At 41.1% G+C, this 15,044-nt stretch overlaps 1 protein-coding gene and 1 pseudogene across 2 annotated transcripts; one reads left to right on the top strand and one right to left on the bottom strand.

Annotated features, from left to right (window-relative positions):
- Positions 1-2: 2 nt before the first annotated feature.
- Positions 3-4,946, bottom strand: LOC146514248 (zinc finger BED domain-containing protein 4-like; annotated as a pseudogene). Its single transcript, XR_014875429.1, has 6 exons — positions 4,327-4,946; positions 4,091-4,232; positions 3,787-4,018; positions 3,556-3,699; positions 3,395-3,463; positions 3-3,295 (listed from the first exon to the last, which is right to left on the bottom strand). The product of XR_014875429.1 is annotated as a zinc finger BED domain-containing protein 4-like (transcript).
- Positions 4,947-12,091: 7,145 nt separating this feature from the next.
- On the top strand, positions 12,092-13,822 carry LOC146514247 (zinc finger protein 862-like). Its single transcript, XM_085168896.1, has one exon. The coding sequence runs from the start codon at positions 12,092-12,094 to the stop codon at positions 13,820-13,822; it is 1,731 nt and encodes a 576-aa protein (XP_085025022.1).
- The last annotated feature ends 1,222 nt before the right edge of the window (positions 13,823-15,044 follow it).

The following is a 15,044-nucleotide window of genomic DNA, read 5'->3' as shown; positions in this document are numbered from 1 at the left end:
TTAACTTCCAGAGCCCCCCCCCCCCCCCCCCCCCCCGTGTTTTTTCAGTGCAGCTTCAATGGTTATGCTTTGAGCAAGAAAATTTGGAGTTTTTTTCATGAAATCATATTCTTTCTTTTTATTCTAGTTGTCTTTCATGGCATTCTAAGCCTGCCTGTTTTTCTGATCTTTAAATCACTACCAGTTTCAGTCAGTCTCCATACTGATGTCCTTTCTCTAGTTCAATCATTTAATTCGCTGCATTCTTTGAACCAATCTACTGCCCAGTGTTGCCAACTTAGCGACTTTGTTGCTATATTTAGCGCCTCTTAGCGAATTGTTTTCTAAAAAGCGACTAGCTACAAATCTGGTGACTTTTTCTGGTGTTATTGGAGACTTATGATGACTTTTTGACGTGAAACCACATATCATTCTTACTCTCAACACGCAGTGGGTGCTGCCGTGGGCACCTTGCCTGTGCCAAAGCGCTCACAGGCGGTGGATGGTCCTCACGCAGCAGCCCCCCCAGCGGCTGTCAGAGCAGGAGATGTTCACCCCTCCAAACTGCAACTGAATCGCGCATGAGTGCCCTGCATTGCAGTCAGGGAGGGAGCAGCAGTAAATGTACATTTTTCTTTGTCTAAACTAAATCAGTGCACTAATACATCACTCCAATGACACAGTCCCTTGCTCACTTCGTCCACTGTGTGTCTGTGTGCGCTTCTGTGTGACATAAGCTAAACATCTAGCTAGCTAGCGCGCTCATCTAAACTATACAGTCATAAATACAGAAAAGAGTGGGAATCAAGCCCTGAATTTAAGGGCTGGTTGAAGCCATTTATTGGAGATGATTCACATGCATAGTGCCTGTATTGCAGGGCTGATTTCTATGCCAAACTGAAAAAACTAAACTAAAAATAACCAGACTCTGCAAAAAAAAGCCGAAGCCACAATGGCATTAGCTTTCGCTGAACATTGTTCTATGCTGGCACGTGATCATATTGGAGAGCTGCTTTCTCAGACTCCACTGCTGCTACCCATTTCAAAATGCACAGGACAACGTGCACAGAAATGATTAATGGAGTTCTGGCACCATACTTTCTGAAAAAGTTGTTTGCAGATGTGGGTGATCAGCGTTTCAGCCTCCTCCTCGATGAGTCCACAGATAGAAGTGTTTTTGGAGTGAGGAGATGCCAGATCTAGAGCTCGTGTTGTTGTGGCTTTCCTTGAGAATTGTCTTAAAAAAGACTAATTCTTAGGAATAGGGACTGACAATGCATCTGTGATGACAAGGATTAACAATCGGGTCCATAAAGTGCTGAAGGAGGAGTATGACCTCAAAGATCTTTTTCTTCTTCTTCTTTTTCCTTTTACAGACCACCATCAAGAGCCCCAGGTGAGGGGTCACCCAGCAGCCACGGAGCAGAAGCCAGAGGGAGCTGCAGTGGTGTGCCCGCGGGATCTTGTTCTTATTCGCTGTGTATGCCACTCTATGCAGCTTGCTATAAGTCATGCTATGAATGACACCATCCCCCATAGTGTAGAGTACTTGGTATAAGAGACTTACAACTGGTTTTCAGTGTCTCCAAAGCACAGGGAGGCCTACAAGGCCATTTATGAGACCATCAACTGTGGGGAGAAACCTTTACAGATACCAAGGTACGTGCCACATGTTGGCTCTCCATTGAACCTGTGGGATGAGCTCAGGCTGCATTTTGCAGTCACCAAGTCCAGTGAACACTGCTACATGGCTGAAGTTTTATACTCCATGTACAATGATCCTCAAAATATCTTGTACATGACTTTTCTGAAGTCAGTGCTTGGAGAGGTACAGACCGCCATCAAGGCTTGTTTTTGGGTCACTTTTGCCGGTCCCAAGCCCGGATAAAGGAGGAGGGTTGGAATTGTACATGGAATTGTAAATACAACAAAATAAAACCAGTAACTGTACAAAAAAAGAAAGAAAAAGAACTTGCAGAAACTCTTTGAGTTTTCACATCTTTTTGGCATGAGCCGTGTTTTAATTGTGGCTTCAATAGCCAGGTTTTGCAAGTGACAAACCTTGAGTTTTTTTTTTTTTTTAAATTTCTAACTAGGGCTGGGCCATATCATACCGTTCACGGTAATACCACTATAATGTTGGGTGTTACAGGCCTTCGATGGGGTCTGTTTTTAAACTGTTTTTTTTTTTTTTTTAACAGAAAAGCAGAGACAGAAGACATGAGTTGCTTTCGGTCTGCAGGCTCTTCCTCGTCTGATTTATTAACAGAATTAAACAGTTACTTTCATTTAGACACACACATTTCTCTTTTAACAACACCAACACATTCAATTAGGTCCATAGCTCAAACCCTTTTGGTTACCTTGCTTTCTCGCAAGAATAAACTTATAAAATAATCATTGTATATGAGTGTCCTTATTTACAATAAATCTGTAACCAATTCTACTGCTGTTCAGTAGTGATGGGATTTCCGGCTCTTTTTAGAGATCCGGCTCTTTCGGCTCCAAACCGGCTCTTTAGGTTGTTTTGTTGCTTTAATTAATTTATCATTAACAATAATATAAAATTATGCAGAAAAGGAATTACTACTGTAAAAAAAGTGTCTTTATTTACATATGTTTATATATGGCCCCTAGAGACAAAGCACGTACAAACTCCAAAACACATTTCTAGCGTTAACTGAACTTCCAAAACAGAGCTACCCAGATCACTTAAATTACACAATTGAAAGCATGTGTGTATTGTTTGTGTATTTATAGATAAGCACTCATATTTATTCAAATAATTTTAAAAAAAGTTCATTTACCTGTTACTACCACACACCAAATCCGGTTGTTGATACTTCCTGGCTTGTGTAGCCACTAGGTAACAAAAGCTCAGCACTGCGCCTAGCATTCTGGAACACTTCTGTTGTCTTTTGTAAGTGTTTTGGAGTTTGTAACCTGTCATGTTTAGCAGTTTTTTTGCAAAAAGATAATCATATTAGCCTTTTCTGGAGCTATACGGCATCGCTCTTGGCTGATGGCATGCCCAGCACAAGAGAAAACTCTTTCAGAAGGCGTTGATGAGGCTGGGACACACAAGTATTTTTCTGACAGGGCCGATAAATTGGGGAGAGTATCCCTCTTACTCCACCACCAGGCCACAGGGTCTTGTCCAGAGGTAATTCCTGACAGTCTTTTGTATATTTCAAGCTCCTTCTGTACCTGCTCTGTGATTGAGGGGACTCTACCCGCTTGAAGAAGCAGCCTGTTGAAGCTCTCTGTCCTCATCCCCAAACAGCTTTTCTAAGGGTGACTTCTGGACCTTTCTTAGCTGAAAAACAAAAAAAAGAAGAGTGAGGTTTGCAAAATAAATAAAGATCACTTTTAGAATGTAGTGGTAGTGGTTGTGCTAGAAAAAATCTGAAATTACATATTTTTCTGGCTTGTCCATGTCAGCATCATCCACCTCGCTGTGTGCTTTGGGGTCTTCAGTGGGAGGCTATGGACACACAGATAGTAAAAGAGCATTCCTTCAACTTAGAAACTACATCATGATGCAAAAGGACAAGATTGTACACACAGTGAAAATACCTGCGCAACTGCTGCTGTGGCATTTGCAACTGCTGCCTTCTCCAACCTGTCCCAGATGTCAGTAGCTGCCTCAAAATCTAGCCTGCCTTTAAAACGTGGGTCCATCATCGTGGCCTCCTTCAGAAATTTCTGAAGGTTTTCATCCTTTAAGTAAAACAAGATATAACATAGGAGCTGATACTGAAAAAGGTAGCCCTATTTTTCATGCGCATTGATATTGTCTGCAAATACCTGATATATTTTCTGCAGACTACCTCAGACTTTCTCTTTTATTGAAGAGGTGAAAACACTGTCTTCATCACATCGTCTGAAATGTGCCTCCAGCTTGTCCAGGATGGGGATGATTTGGCTGCATGTGGGTGACTTGTCACTTGATACACACATGGTTGACGTGTACAGGACTTGCGTGTACTTAATAAATTCCTCTGCCTTGATTAAATCAGTGTGCGTGAACCTTTCTAGCCTGTTGAAAAATATTCACAATGTTAAAGGTAACTGACGAAATTTAGCTCTTTTCATTCATTCATTCACTCACTTGTCCTTCTCCATAGGCTTCCTCAGCCGTTGATCCAGAGCAGCTGCCTGGATTGCATCAAACTGCTCCATAAATCTCTCCATCAGGAAGAGAGAATTCCAGTGCGTCTTAACGTCAAGAATGACATTGTGCTCTGGCAAATCTGAAGCACAGATAGACACAAACATATTTTAAATTACTATAAAAAAGGTAATATGAATAACAATACTTGATATGTAACTGCATGCGCTACTTACTCAGGATTCGCTGCTTTTCTCTGAGCACAGTTTTGCTCAAGGATGAACGTTTGAGCCACACCACAACTGAACGGATTTTGGCACACCAGCTGGAAACTGCAGGAATGTCATACACCTTTTGTGCGGCCAGGTTGAGGGTATGAGCAAAGCATCCCACTTTTAAAAATTCCAAATTGTTCAAAGCAACATCCATGTTGCTGGCATTGTCTACAGTGGCAGCAATTAGTTTCCCTCCCAAGTGAAATTGCTCCACAACGTTTGATATTTCTTTAGCGACAACTGGACCTGTTTGTGACTCATAAACTGCTTCAGTGCTAAGCACATTCTGCTTCATTTTGCCTTTGTAGATGTAGTGAACAGTCACTGTGAGGAAATGGTCCTGAGCAATACTGGTCCATCCATCACAGGTGATAGCGACCTTGTTAACCTGTGCCAAATTCCGGATGAGGTTGCTTTTCTCCACGCAATGCCAAGCAGGTATAAGTGTGTTGGATAGATCATACTGGATGGGGGCTGATACCTCGGATTAAGGGCAGAGGACATCTCCTTGAATTAAAAAAAATAATAATAATATAAAGAGAAAGTGTTTTTGACTTGAAATTTAATTCTTTTTTTCGCATAAAATAAATAAAACATATAAACCATCTCCCTGAATAAACAGAAAATACATTTGAATTTTGATTAGATTTTTTTCTTCCAGATAAAAAATAAAAACATATAGTTCACCCTTTATTCAAATATAGTTTACCTATAAACACCTAATTCCATATTTACACCAATTTTGTAAGTCTTTTCCAATTCCACATTTAGAAAAGACAAAGCTAAGCAGCTATGAACATATTAACTTTTACAGTATTATAGAGTCTATAAGATACTTTTTTTTTTTTTTTTATGTCAGAGTAATACAGCATTTTTCACCTGAATGATGGTGACTCCACTGTTGAAAATGGATGGAGATCTTTGACTATAAATGTTGTCACTGCCCTATGAATTTCGTCCACTTTTTCTTTGGTCATTTTAGCCTTTTTGGCCAGGGTGAAGGGAGTATCTGCCATCAAACAAGAAGACAGCCGCATGTAACTACGACGGTGTTTGCTAGTTCACCTTACATGCATTAATTTAATAATAACGTGGTTAGCCTACACAACTTAAATTACACACGAACAACATTAAGATACTAGTGATGGGATTTCCGGCTCTTTTTAGAGATCCGGCTCTTTCGGTTCGGCTCACTAAAAAGAGCCGGCTCTTCAGGTTGTTTTGTTGCTTTAATTAATTTATTATTAACAATAATATAAAATTATGCACAAAAGGAATTACTAACGTAAAAAAAGTGGTTTTATTTATATATGTTTATATATAAATATATGCGGTGGCCCCTAGAGACAAAACACGTACAAACTCCAAAACACATTTCTAGCATGAACTGAACTTCCAAAGCAGAGCTACTAGATCACTTAAATTACACAATTGAAAGCATGTGTGTATTGTTTGTGTATTTATACACAGGCACTCATATATATTCAAATAATTTAAAAAAAAAAGTTCATTTACCTGTTACTACCACAAACCAGATCCGGTCGTTGGTACTTGCTGGCTTGTGTAGCCACTAGGTAACAAAAGCTCAACACTGCGCCCTAGCATCCTGGAGCACTTCTGTTGTCTTTTGTACGTGTTTTGAGTTTTTACGTGCTTTGGAGTTTGTATGTGTTTTTACGTGCTTCGGAGATTGTACATGTTTTTATGTGCTTCTGAGTTTTTACGTGCTTCGGAGTTTGTACGTGATTTGAAGTTTGTATGTGCTTTGTCTCGAGGGGCCACCGTAAATATACTTTTATTTATTCACTCCACATAAAATGTAATAAATAAACCATATAATACAAAAATCAACTATTCACATTTCAAATTTTAACTATTTAAATTTTCAGCTTTTTCCTTTTACAAATTTAAAGTGAAACAACACAAAACACTGCAAACCACAACACAATTAAATATAAATTAAAATATGAAAACAAAAAGAAGATGCATATTCTCTGTCATATGGGCCCGCATGAATAAACTTTCTGAATCCTTTATCATCTGCAACCGAAAATAGTTGTGGATGATTACTATACCTTTCTAATGTGACGTTGTTGTCCCTCTCCCTCTGTCTCTGTTCCTGTGCTACTGAGTGTAACTACCGCCCCTCCCCCCTCTTCCCAGCGTAAAGCACAAGGCTCGCGTGTGGAGTGAACGTAGGCTGTGTCCCATTTCAGGGTCTGCACGCTTGAAGTACGCGCACTACGCGTACTACGTACGTGCGTACTATAAGTACGAGAAGTGCGGAAGTGAGAGGCGTGTGAAATGGGACGGTATATGCTTCGTCGCGCTGTTCAGGTTGCCTAGCAACCATGATACTAACCGCGAGACACGTTACATACAGCTTTGTTTGACATAAATGAAGGAGAAAATTGTTTTGTTGGTCAATCATTTTTGTTTAGTTGAGTATCTGAGGCTGAGACCACAGGACTGTAAAACATGATTCAAGGGCTTCATTTCTGTACTGAGCAGTTATTTAAGATTAGCTAGTAAATAATAATTAGTTAATGTTGTTCATGAGACTAAAGTCATCTCACTATGGTAATGTAAATATAATATGGCCAATATTATAGTATTGTCAGATTATTATGATACATATATCATAATATATATATATACATATATATATATATATATATATACATATCACTGACTTTCAGCTTGTTGTGTTGGTGGATATATGACTGACTTTAATTATCCATAAAATCATCAGATTCTTTGTAAGATTAAGGTCGACTATATATATATTTAGAAGTAGAGGCTTTAAAACCAAGTTAATGCTGAAAGTAGAAACATCACTAATGTCACATAACTTTGCCGACATGTGGCCAACAGCAATGTTTTAATGTTCTTCATTATTAAACATTCGCACATGAATAAGTGACGTGATATTCAGTACTTACTTTTGACAGTTGACTTTTCGGCCGCTCCCTTCCGCCGTATTTTGCGGCAAAATTATCCACACCCACCGCCGCGCTATGAATTGTGGGATATATGGGACCACGAAGCGTGCACCGGACCACGCTTGATATTTGGGGAAATCGACGGCGCATTTGGAGTATGCATTTGAAGTACACTTTGAATTGGGACAGCCGTCGTCGCCTGGCGGTGACGTAACCGTACTTAAAATGCGTACTTCAAGCGTGCAGACCCTGAAATGGGACACAGCGATTGACTGTAGAAAACATGGACGACGCGACTGCTCCCCACAAATGAAGCCAAAACATCTCTATCGCCCCCTGGTGTCTGGCTGCAGTATAGGTCATAATGGGACTGGGGTCAGACTAAAATAAATTTATTCTCCTTAGATAATTTTTTCCAAAGATTCTTTCTTTTGTTTTCAATAGTTCTCATCACGCTGATTGATGTTCAAGGGCTCTCCTTTCCCATAAGTTTGATTCTAATTCCTACCGCGGTGATGTTAAATTGGGGTGAAACGTCATCATAAGAGCTTTGACTGACAGCTGCAGTCACGGAGAAACTTGCGTATCTCTGTTCGCGAATAGCAGATAGAGCGTAGGCTCTGAGAGGAGGACCAGCGTTTACGCTACGAAAACACGACCGAGTGTTTTAACCTGACAGCCTGAGGTGTTCTTCAGTAAACTGGACTACCCGACAGAAGGACCCGAGGCCCCGCTGCACTTTTTCGGTAAGTTAAACGTGTTTGTAAGCTAATCCTTAACTACCGTCCTTAGCTAGCTCCTGAGACCTAGCTAGCTAAGATGAGCACTCGGCTGTCAGGGTTCGTTTAGCTAATCTGTGCAGGTGAATGCATTTACTAAAGAAATCAAGAGAAATGCCCCGGGCTGCTCAGTCACTAATTACTGTTACTGTACTTTTATTACAAGTATTATACTGTAAAAGCAACAGGCTGCACCCTGCTTCAGCTCCTGTGCAGAGCTGAATATTAAATATGTGCAAATAACAGCATGTTTTCAGTCTCTTGCCACATCTGTAAAGACAGTAACCATTTTTTTTTAAGCTTGTACTTCAGTAACTCATCATTAATCAGGAACTATGGATTAGTGTACTGTAATACTGAAAAAAATGTAAGAGAAGAACTTCAGATCCTGAGTGTGTGAGGACAGAAGAATCAGCTTTATTTCAATATTGAGGGATAAAATTTATATCTGAGTTTAATGGTTCTGTTGTCTTTGTGATTACAGGAGCTGCCCTCCGATTCAGTCCTCAGCACCACCCAGTGACAGCAGACAAATCATCCAACATGTTCACATGTTAACTGCAAAATGAACTGATGGAAACAGTACAAAGGTTAAAGTACCACACGTGCTGTAGTGAAAGCTGCAGCTGTTTTATTGATAAAGTTAAAGACAAAAAAACAAAAGGATTAATCACTCATGTAACTGTGTCACTATATATCAGCATTAACAGGACCTCAGTTTGGTGTTTCACAACGCTGCTGATCTCAGACCTGCACAGCTTCCATTTTAAACACTTGATGTACTCAGCTGCACGAAGAGCATATGAGATTTTCTCTAACACAATTAAATAAAACCTGATGAAGGTCAAAGGTCATCACTTGTATGTTGAACTACAAACTTGTCATCTGGAATTCTTTCACAGTCTTTTGCAGATAGTGTGTTATTTACCATGAAGTGATTCAGAGTTATTCATACCAGAGTAACCAGAGAGGATCACATATTTTTAAATATATAATTTTCTACAGGACTGAATATAATATCTTTATGTAAAAGTCCAGAGCCTCTGGGGAGTATCTGATTATTTATTACATTACACAAACCAAAGGTCTCATCACAGTGTTGATGAAATGCTGGGTTTATCCATCTCCTGGGGCGGGCCTACGGAGGAGTGCTGAAGATTTCCCTGTGAGGGAGCTGCTGGTAAAGATCATGAGTCCTGCTTGATCAATGCCATGAGCTTCAGTCTTCCTGTTGTTTCTTAAATGATGCCTCTTACAGCGGGTTAACAGAACTTATGGCACAGGACAGCTGTGATGAAAGAAAGGGAAGAAGTTTCTCCAAACCTCTGGACCCAGGAAACCCAGCTTGGTCCTGATGGTCTCCCTCACTAGTTTCTCTCCAGGGTGAATGTAGCTGTTGATATAATATGGACTCTATTATTAAATGAAAAGAACAAATTAGACTACACTACTGAAACGTTCTGCTGATGTTTTTAAAGTCTCCATGTTACCAGGCTGTAGAGATTTAAACAGTTTTAGATCCATTACACTCAGTCTTATGTTAAAATCTCAAAGGACAGCATTATATTTTTGATATTAACAGTAACTCTGGGCCTCTGTAGAGTGTGCAGCTGATCTCGTCGCTGTCTAAAAATGGATTAAAAAAAACACAAGAAGTGCTGAATCCTTCAATAACACAGACTATTAGAGTAGCAGGTGTGTAGCATCGCTAACTAGCTAGCAACAAGCCTCTAACACAGTGCATATGCTAGCGGCTAATCTAGCTAACGAATTAACAACAGAGCGATTTTAGAACTATAAGATGATAAGCTGTGTGTCTTTTTTATAACAGTGACATGGTTGTATTTACCTTAAATAAACGAGTCGTCAGTCGCGTTAACCAGCAAAAAAACTCGAGCAGCCGGGCTACGTAAAAAGTGTAGGGGGGCGTGTTTGCGGTCACGTCCAGCGGGTGTGTGGGCGGAGCGTTACACAGTCGCTCCACCTCAAGTCACTACTGCGCAGACTCTGGCTCCAAATTTGCAAGATGGCAGCCTCCACAAGTGGGGTATTTTGGCTTCATTTTTGCACAATGGTAGGAGGCGGGGTCGCGTCGTCCATCTCTTCTACAGTCAATGGGAGTGAAGCGGAAAAAAGTGCGAGAGAGAGGGTGAGAGAAAGAAAAAAAAACCCCACGTGACGGCTCGCGATAAGGAGCCGGCTCACGTCGTTCACGTCAAAGAGCCGGCTCTAAGAGCCATTTCGTTCGCGAACGACCCATCACTATAAGATACTCACCCAGAGAAGAACGGGTGCTGCTGCCATCATCATCATCAGTTATCATTTCTGCTACACTGGCAGGGCTACGGCCCGGACTCTCCTCTTCGGGTTCTTGGATGTTGCTAACTCTGAGAACAGGCACCACACCCGCAGTGGATGTGCTCGGTGTGAGGTCTTGCTGCAAGTTATCAAATGCGGTGCATTTCTCGGCTTTTAAAAAAACGCTATGCGTCACCAGGTGTTTCATTACATTTGAGGTGTTACCTCATTTGCTAGTGATGGGTCGTTCGGGAACGAAATGGCTCTTAGAGCCAGGTCTTTGACGTGAACGACGCCAGCCGGCTCCTTATCGCGAGCCGTCACGTGGGTTTTTTTTCTTTCTCTCAGCCTCTCTCTCTCACTTTTTTTCTGCTTCACTCAGCACGCGAGCCTTGTGCTTTACGCTGGGCAGAGGGGGGAGGGGCGGTAGTTACACTCAGTAGCACAGGAACAGAGCCAGAGGGAGAGAGAGAGAAAGAGAGCCAGGGACAACAACATCACATTAGAAAGGTATAGTAATCATCCACAACTATTTTCAGTTGCAGATGATAAAGGATTCAGAAAGTTTATTCATGCAGGTCCATATGACAGAGAATATGCATGTTCTTTTTGTTTTCATATTTTAATTTATATTTAATTGTGTTGTGGTTTGCAGTGTTTTGTGTTGTTTCACTTTAAATTTGTAAAAGGTGAAAAGTTGAAATGTGAATAGTTGATTTTTGTATTATATGATTAATTTATTACATTTTATGTGGAGTGAATAAATAAAAGTACATTTACGGTGGCCCCCCGAGACAAAGCACATACAAACTTCAAATCACGTACGATCTCTGAAGCACGTACAAACCCTGAAGCACGTACAAACTCCAAAACACGTAAAACACGTACAAACTCCGAAGCACGTACAAACTCAGAATCACATACAAAAGACAACAGAAGTTCTCCAGGACAGTGTTGCCAACTTAGCGATTTTGTCGCTATATTTAGCGAGTTTTCAGACCCCCTTAGCGACTTTCTCTAAAAAGCGACTAGCGACAAATCTGGCGACTTTTGCTGGTGTTATTGGAGACTTATGACGACTTTTTGACATGAAACCACGTATCGCTCTTACTGTCAACAAGCAGCCGGTGCTTCCGTGGGCACATCGCCCAAGTCAAAGCGCTCACAGGCGGTGGATAGTCCTCACGCAGCAGTCGCCCCCAGCAGCTGTCAGAGCAGACGTTGTTCACCCTTACGCGTACAAACTGCAAATGAATCGCGCATGAGCGAAGCCGCTGTTCCCGCCCTAGGGAGCAGCGGTAAATGTTCATTTTTCTTTGTCTAAAATAAATCAGTGCACTAAAACATCATTCCAACATAGTCACTTGCTCATTTCCTCCATCGTGTGTGTGCCTCTCTGTGACATAAGCTAAACTACTAGCTAGCTAGCTCATCATGTCTCAGTCTAAACTGTACACTCAAAAATACAGGAAAGAGTGGGAATTAAACCCTGAATTTAAGGGCTGGTTGAAGCAGTTTATTGGAGATGATACACGTGCATACTGCCTGTATTGCAAGACGGATTTCTATGCCAAACTGAGTGATGTGAAAAAACACATGCTAACACAAAAACATACTCAAAAGGCAAAGCATTATAACAGTTCCACCCAAATGAAACTGCCGTTTCTTACTAAAAAAACAGACTCTTCAAAAAAGGCCGAAGCCACCATGGCATTAGCTATTGCTGAACACTGTTCCATGCTGGCATGTGATCATATTGGAGAGGCATGTAGAGCTGCTTTCTCAGACTCCACTGCTGTCACCCATTTCAAAATGCACAGGACAAAGTGCACAGAAATGATTAATGGTGTTCTGGCACCATACTTTCTGAAAAAGTTGGTTGCAGATGTGGGTGATCAGCGTTTCAGCCTCCTCCTCGATGAGTCCACAGATATAAGTGTTTCTAAGTATCTGGGGGTTGTTATAAGGTACTTTAGTGACACCAAGCAGACAATTGTGTCCACTTTTCTAGGGCTTGTTGAGTTGGAGGGAGGAGATGCCAGATCTATAGCTCGTGTTGTTGTGGGTTTCCTTGAGAAGTGTTGTCTTAAAAAAGACAATCTCTTGGGGATAGGAACCGACAATGCATCTGTGATGACAGGGATTAACAATGGGGTCCATAAAGTGCTGAAGGAGGAGTATGGCCTCAAAGATCTTGTTCTTATTCGCTGTGTATGCCACTCTCTGCAGCTTGCTGTAAGTCATGCTTCCAATGACACCATACCCCGTAGTGTGGAGTACTTGGTACGAGAGACTTATAACTGGTTTTCAGTGTCTCCAAAGCGCAGGGAGGCCTACAAGGCCATTTATGAGACTATCAACTGTGGGGAGAAACCTTTACAGATAACCAAGGTGTGTGCCACACGTTGGCTCTCCATTGAACCTGTGGTTTCACGCATTTTGGACCAGTGGGATGAGCTTAGGCTGCATTTTGCAGTCACCAAGTCCAGTGAACACTGCTACATGGCTGAAGTTTTATACTCCATGTACACTGACCCTCAAAATATATTGTACATGACTTTTCTGAAGTCAGTGCTGGGAGAGGTACAGACCGCCATCAAGGCTTTTGAAGGAGAACAGGTAGATCCTCTTAAACTACTTTACAGCTTGGTTAGCCTGATCAAGTCTGTGAGCAGCAGGGTGCTGAATCCACTGGCAAATGTTGATGTACTCAAAGAGCCAATAGAGGGATACATCAATTCCAAACCATACCTTGGTTACCTTTTTGAGTCGAAAGCAGCTGAGTTGCACCTTGCGCCTGAGGATGAAAAAAATGTCAGAAAGCGGTGTGTAGCCTTTACCGTATCCCTTACTAATGAGTTGAGGGTGAGACTGCCGGACAATATTGAAGCATTGCAGTACATGTCAGTTTTCAATGTGGAGGAAACTCTAAAGCACAACAAGAGCCCTGGAGAAATAGAAAAAATTGCTAAACTCCTTGGCTTCTCCCCTGAAGCGATAGATAAGATGGTCCATCAATGGCGTACCATCCATCTTAGTAAATGGAATGAGACAAAAAACACAATGGACTTCTGGAGTGAGATTTGGAAGTACAGGGATGCAGCTGATATCAACCCATTTCAAGAACTTGCAAAGGCTGCTGTGTCTGTGTTGTCCTTGCCACACTCAAATGCTGAAGTTGAGAGAGTATTCAGCCAGATGAGTGTGGTAAAAAGCAAACTGAGAAATCGGATGTCCTTGCAGAGCCTTAACTCCATCCTGTACATCCGATATGGACTGAAGCTGTCTGGTGAGGCTTGCTATGAGCACCAGCTGCCTGACAATGTTTTGCAGCTTTTTGGCACATCAGCTGCATACTCATTTAAGTCAAGTGCTACAGTTGCTGAACCTGCAGTAGAGAATCTTGACAAAAATGAGGAAGACCCACTCTTTCTGTGAGCCAGCACAGCCTGGATGTCTGGAAAAACAAACAAACAAACCCAATCAGTCCCCAGCATTTTTTCGCATTGCCACTGTTTATTTCTACTGTCTGTTTTTGGTCCATTTAGATTGCTAATATAGTTTGTTAACAACATGATGGTTAAAAATGTTCTTCTTTTACCTTTATTCTTGTGTGGTTAAAAAGGAAAAAAAAAAAGCCAAAAAAAAAAGCCAAAAAAAAAAAAAAAAAGTAACTCCGCCAGAGTGCCTATTTTGGGGCACTTTTGCCGGTCCCAAGCCCGGATAAAGGAGGAGGGTGGGAATTATGATATTAAAACAATAATTGCTAAAAGAAATGTAACTTGTAGTTGTAAATATAAATGCCTAAATGCATTTAGGATGTTTTTCACTCACTTTATGTCTCGTCCATGGTGCTACTTCTCTCTCCTACAGCGTAGTTTACGAGCATGACCAATTATGCAAATTAGGCGATGACGTCATTTAGCGACTTCTAGCGACTTCTAGGACAGCCAATAGCGATTTTCCTTACTGAGGAGTTGGCAACACTGCTCCAGGATGCTAGGGCACAGTGTTGAGCTTTTGTTAATTAGTGGCTACACAAGCCAGCAAGTACCAACGACCGGATTTGGTGTGTGGTAGTAACAGGTAAATGAACATTTTTTTTAAATTATTTGAATATATATGAGTGCCTGTGTATAAATACACAAACAATACACACATGCTTTCAATTGTGTAATTTAAGTGATCTAGTAGCTCTGCTTTGGAAGTCCAGTTCATGCTAGAAATGTGTTTTGGAGTTTGTACGTGTTTTGTCTCTAGGGGCCACCACATATATTTATATATAAACATATATAAATAAAACCACTTTTTTTTACGTTAGTAATTCCTTTTGTGCATAATTTTATATTATTGTTAATAATAAATTAATTAAAGCAACAAAACTACCTGAAGATCCGGTTCGGAGCCGAAAGAGTCGGAAATCCCATCACTATCATTTGCACATTATTACCTTCAAGCATTTGTTGCAGGCTGCTGAGTTTATATCTTTTGCTGTGAAGTACAGCCACACTCTCGAGCGCTTCGCCTTCGGCATTTTAGCTCTGCTCTAAAAAAAAGTGGGCCCACCTACTATCCTTGGAAAGGTAAAGTGATTGGCTAGATTTCAAAGTGTATGACATCTCAGGGAAAAAAAAGCACCGAAATAAAGCACCGAAATGTG

The sequence above is a fragment of the Neolamprologus multifasciatus genome, chromosome 7, assembly GCF_963576455.1.
Source record: "Neolamprologus multifasciatus chromosome 7, fNeoMul1.2, whole genome shotgun sequence".
NCBI classification, from domain to species: domain Eukaryota; kingdom Metazoa; phylum Chordata; class Actinopteri; order Cichliformes; family Cichlidae; genus Neolamprologus; species Neolamprologus multifasciatus.
The sequence above is the reverse complement of the archived record's forward strand: the minus strand, read 5'-3'. Positions and strand labels throughout refer to the sequence as shown.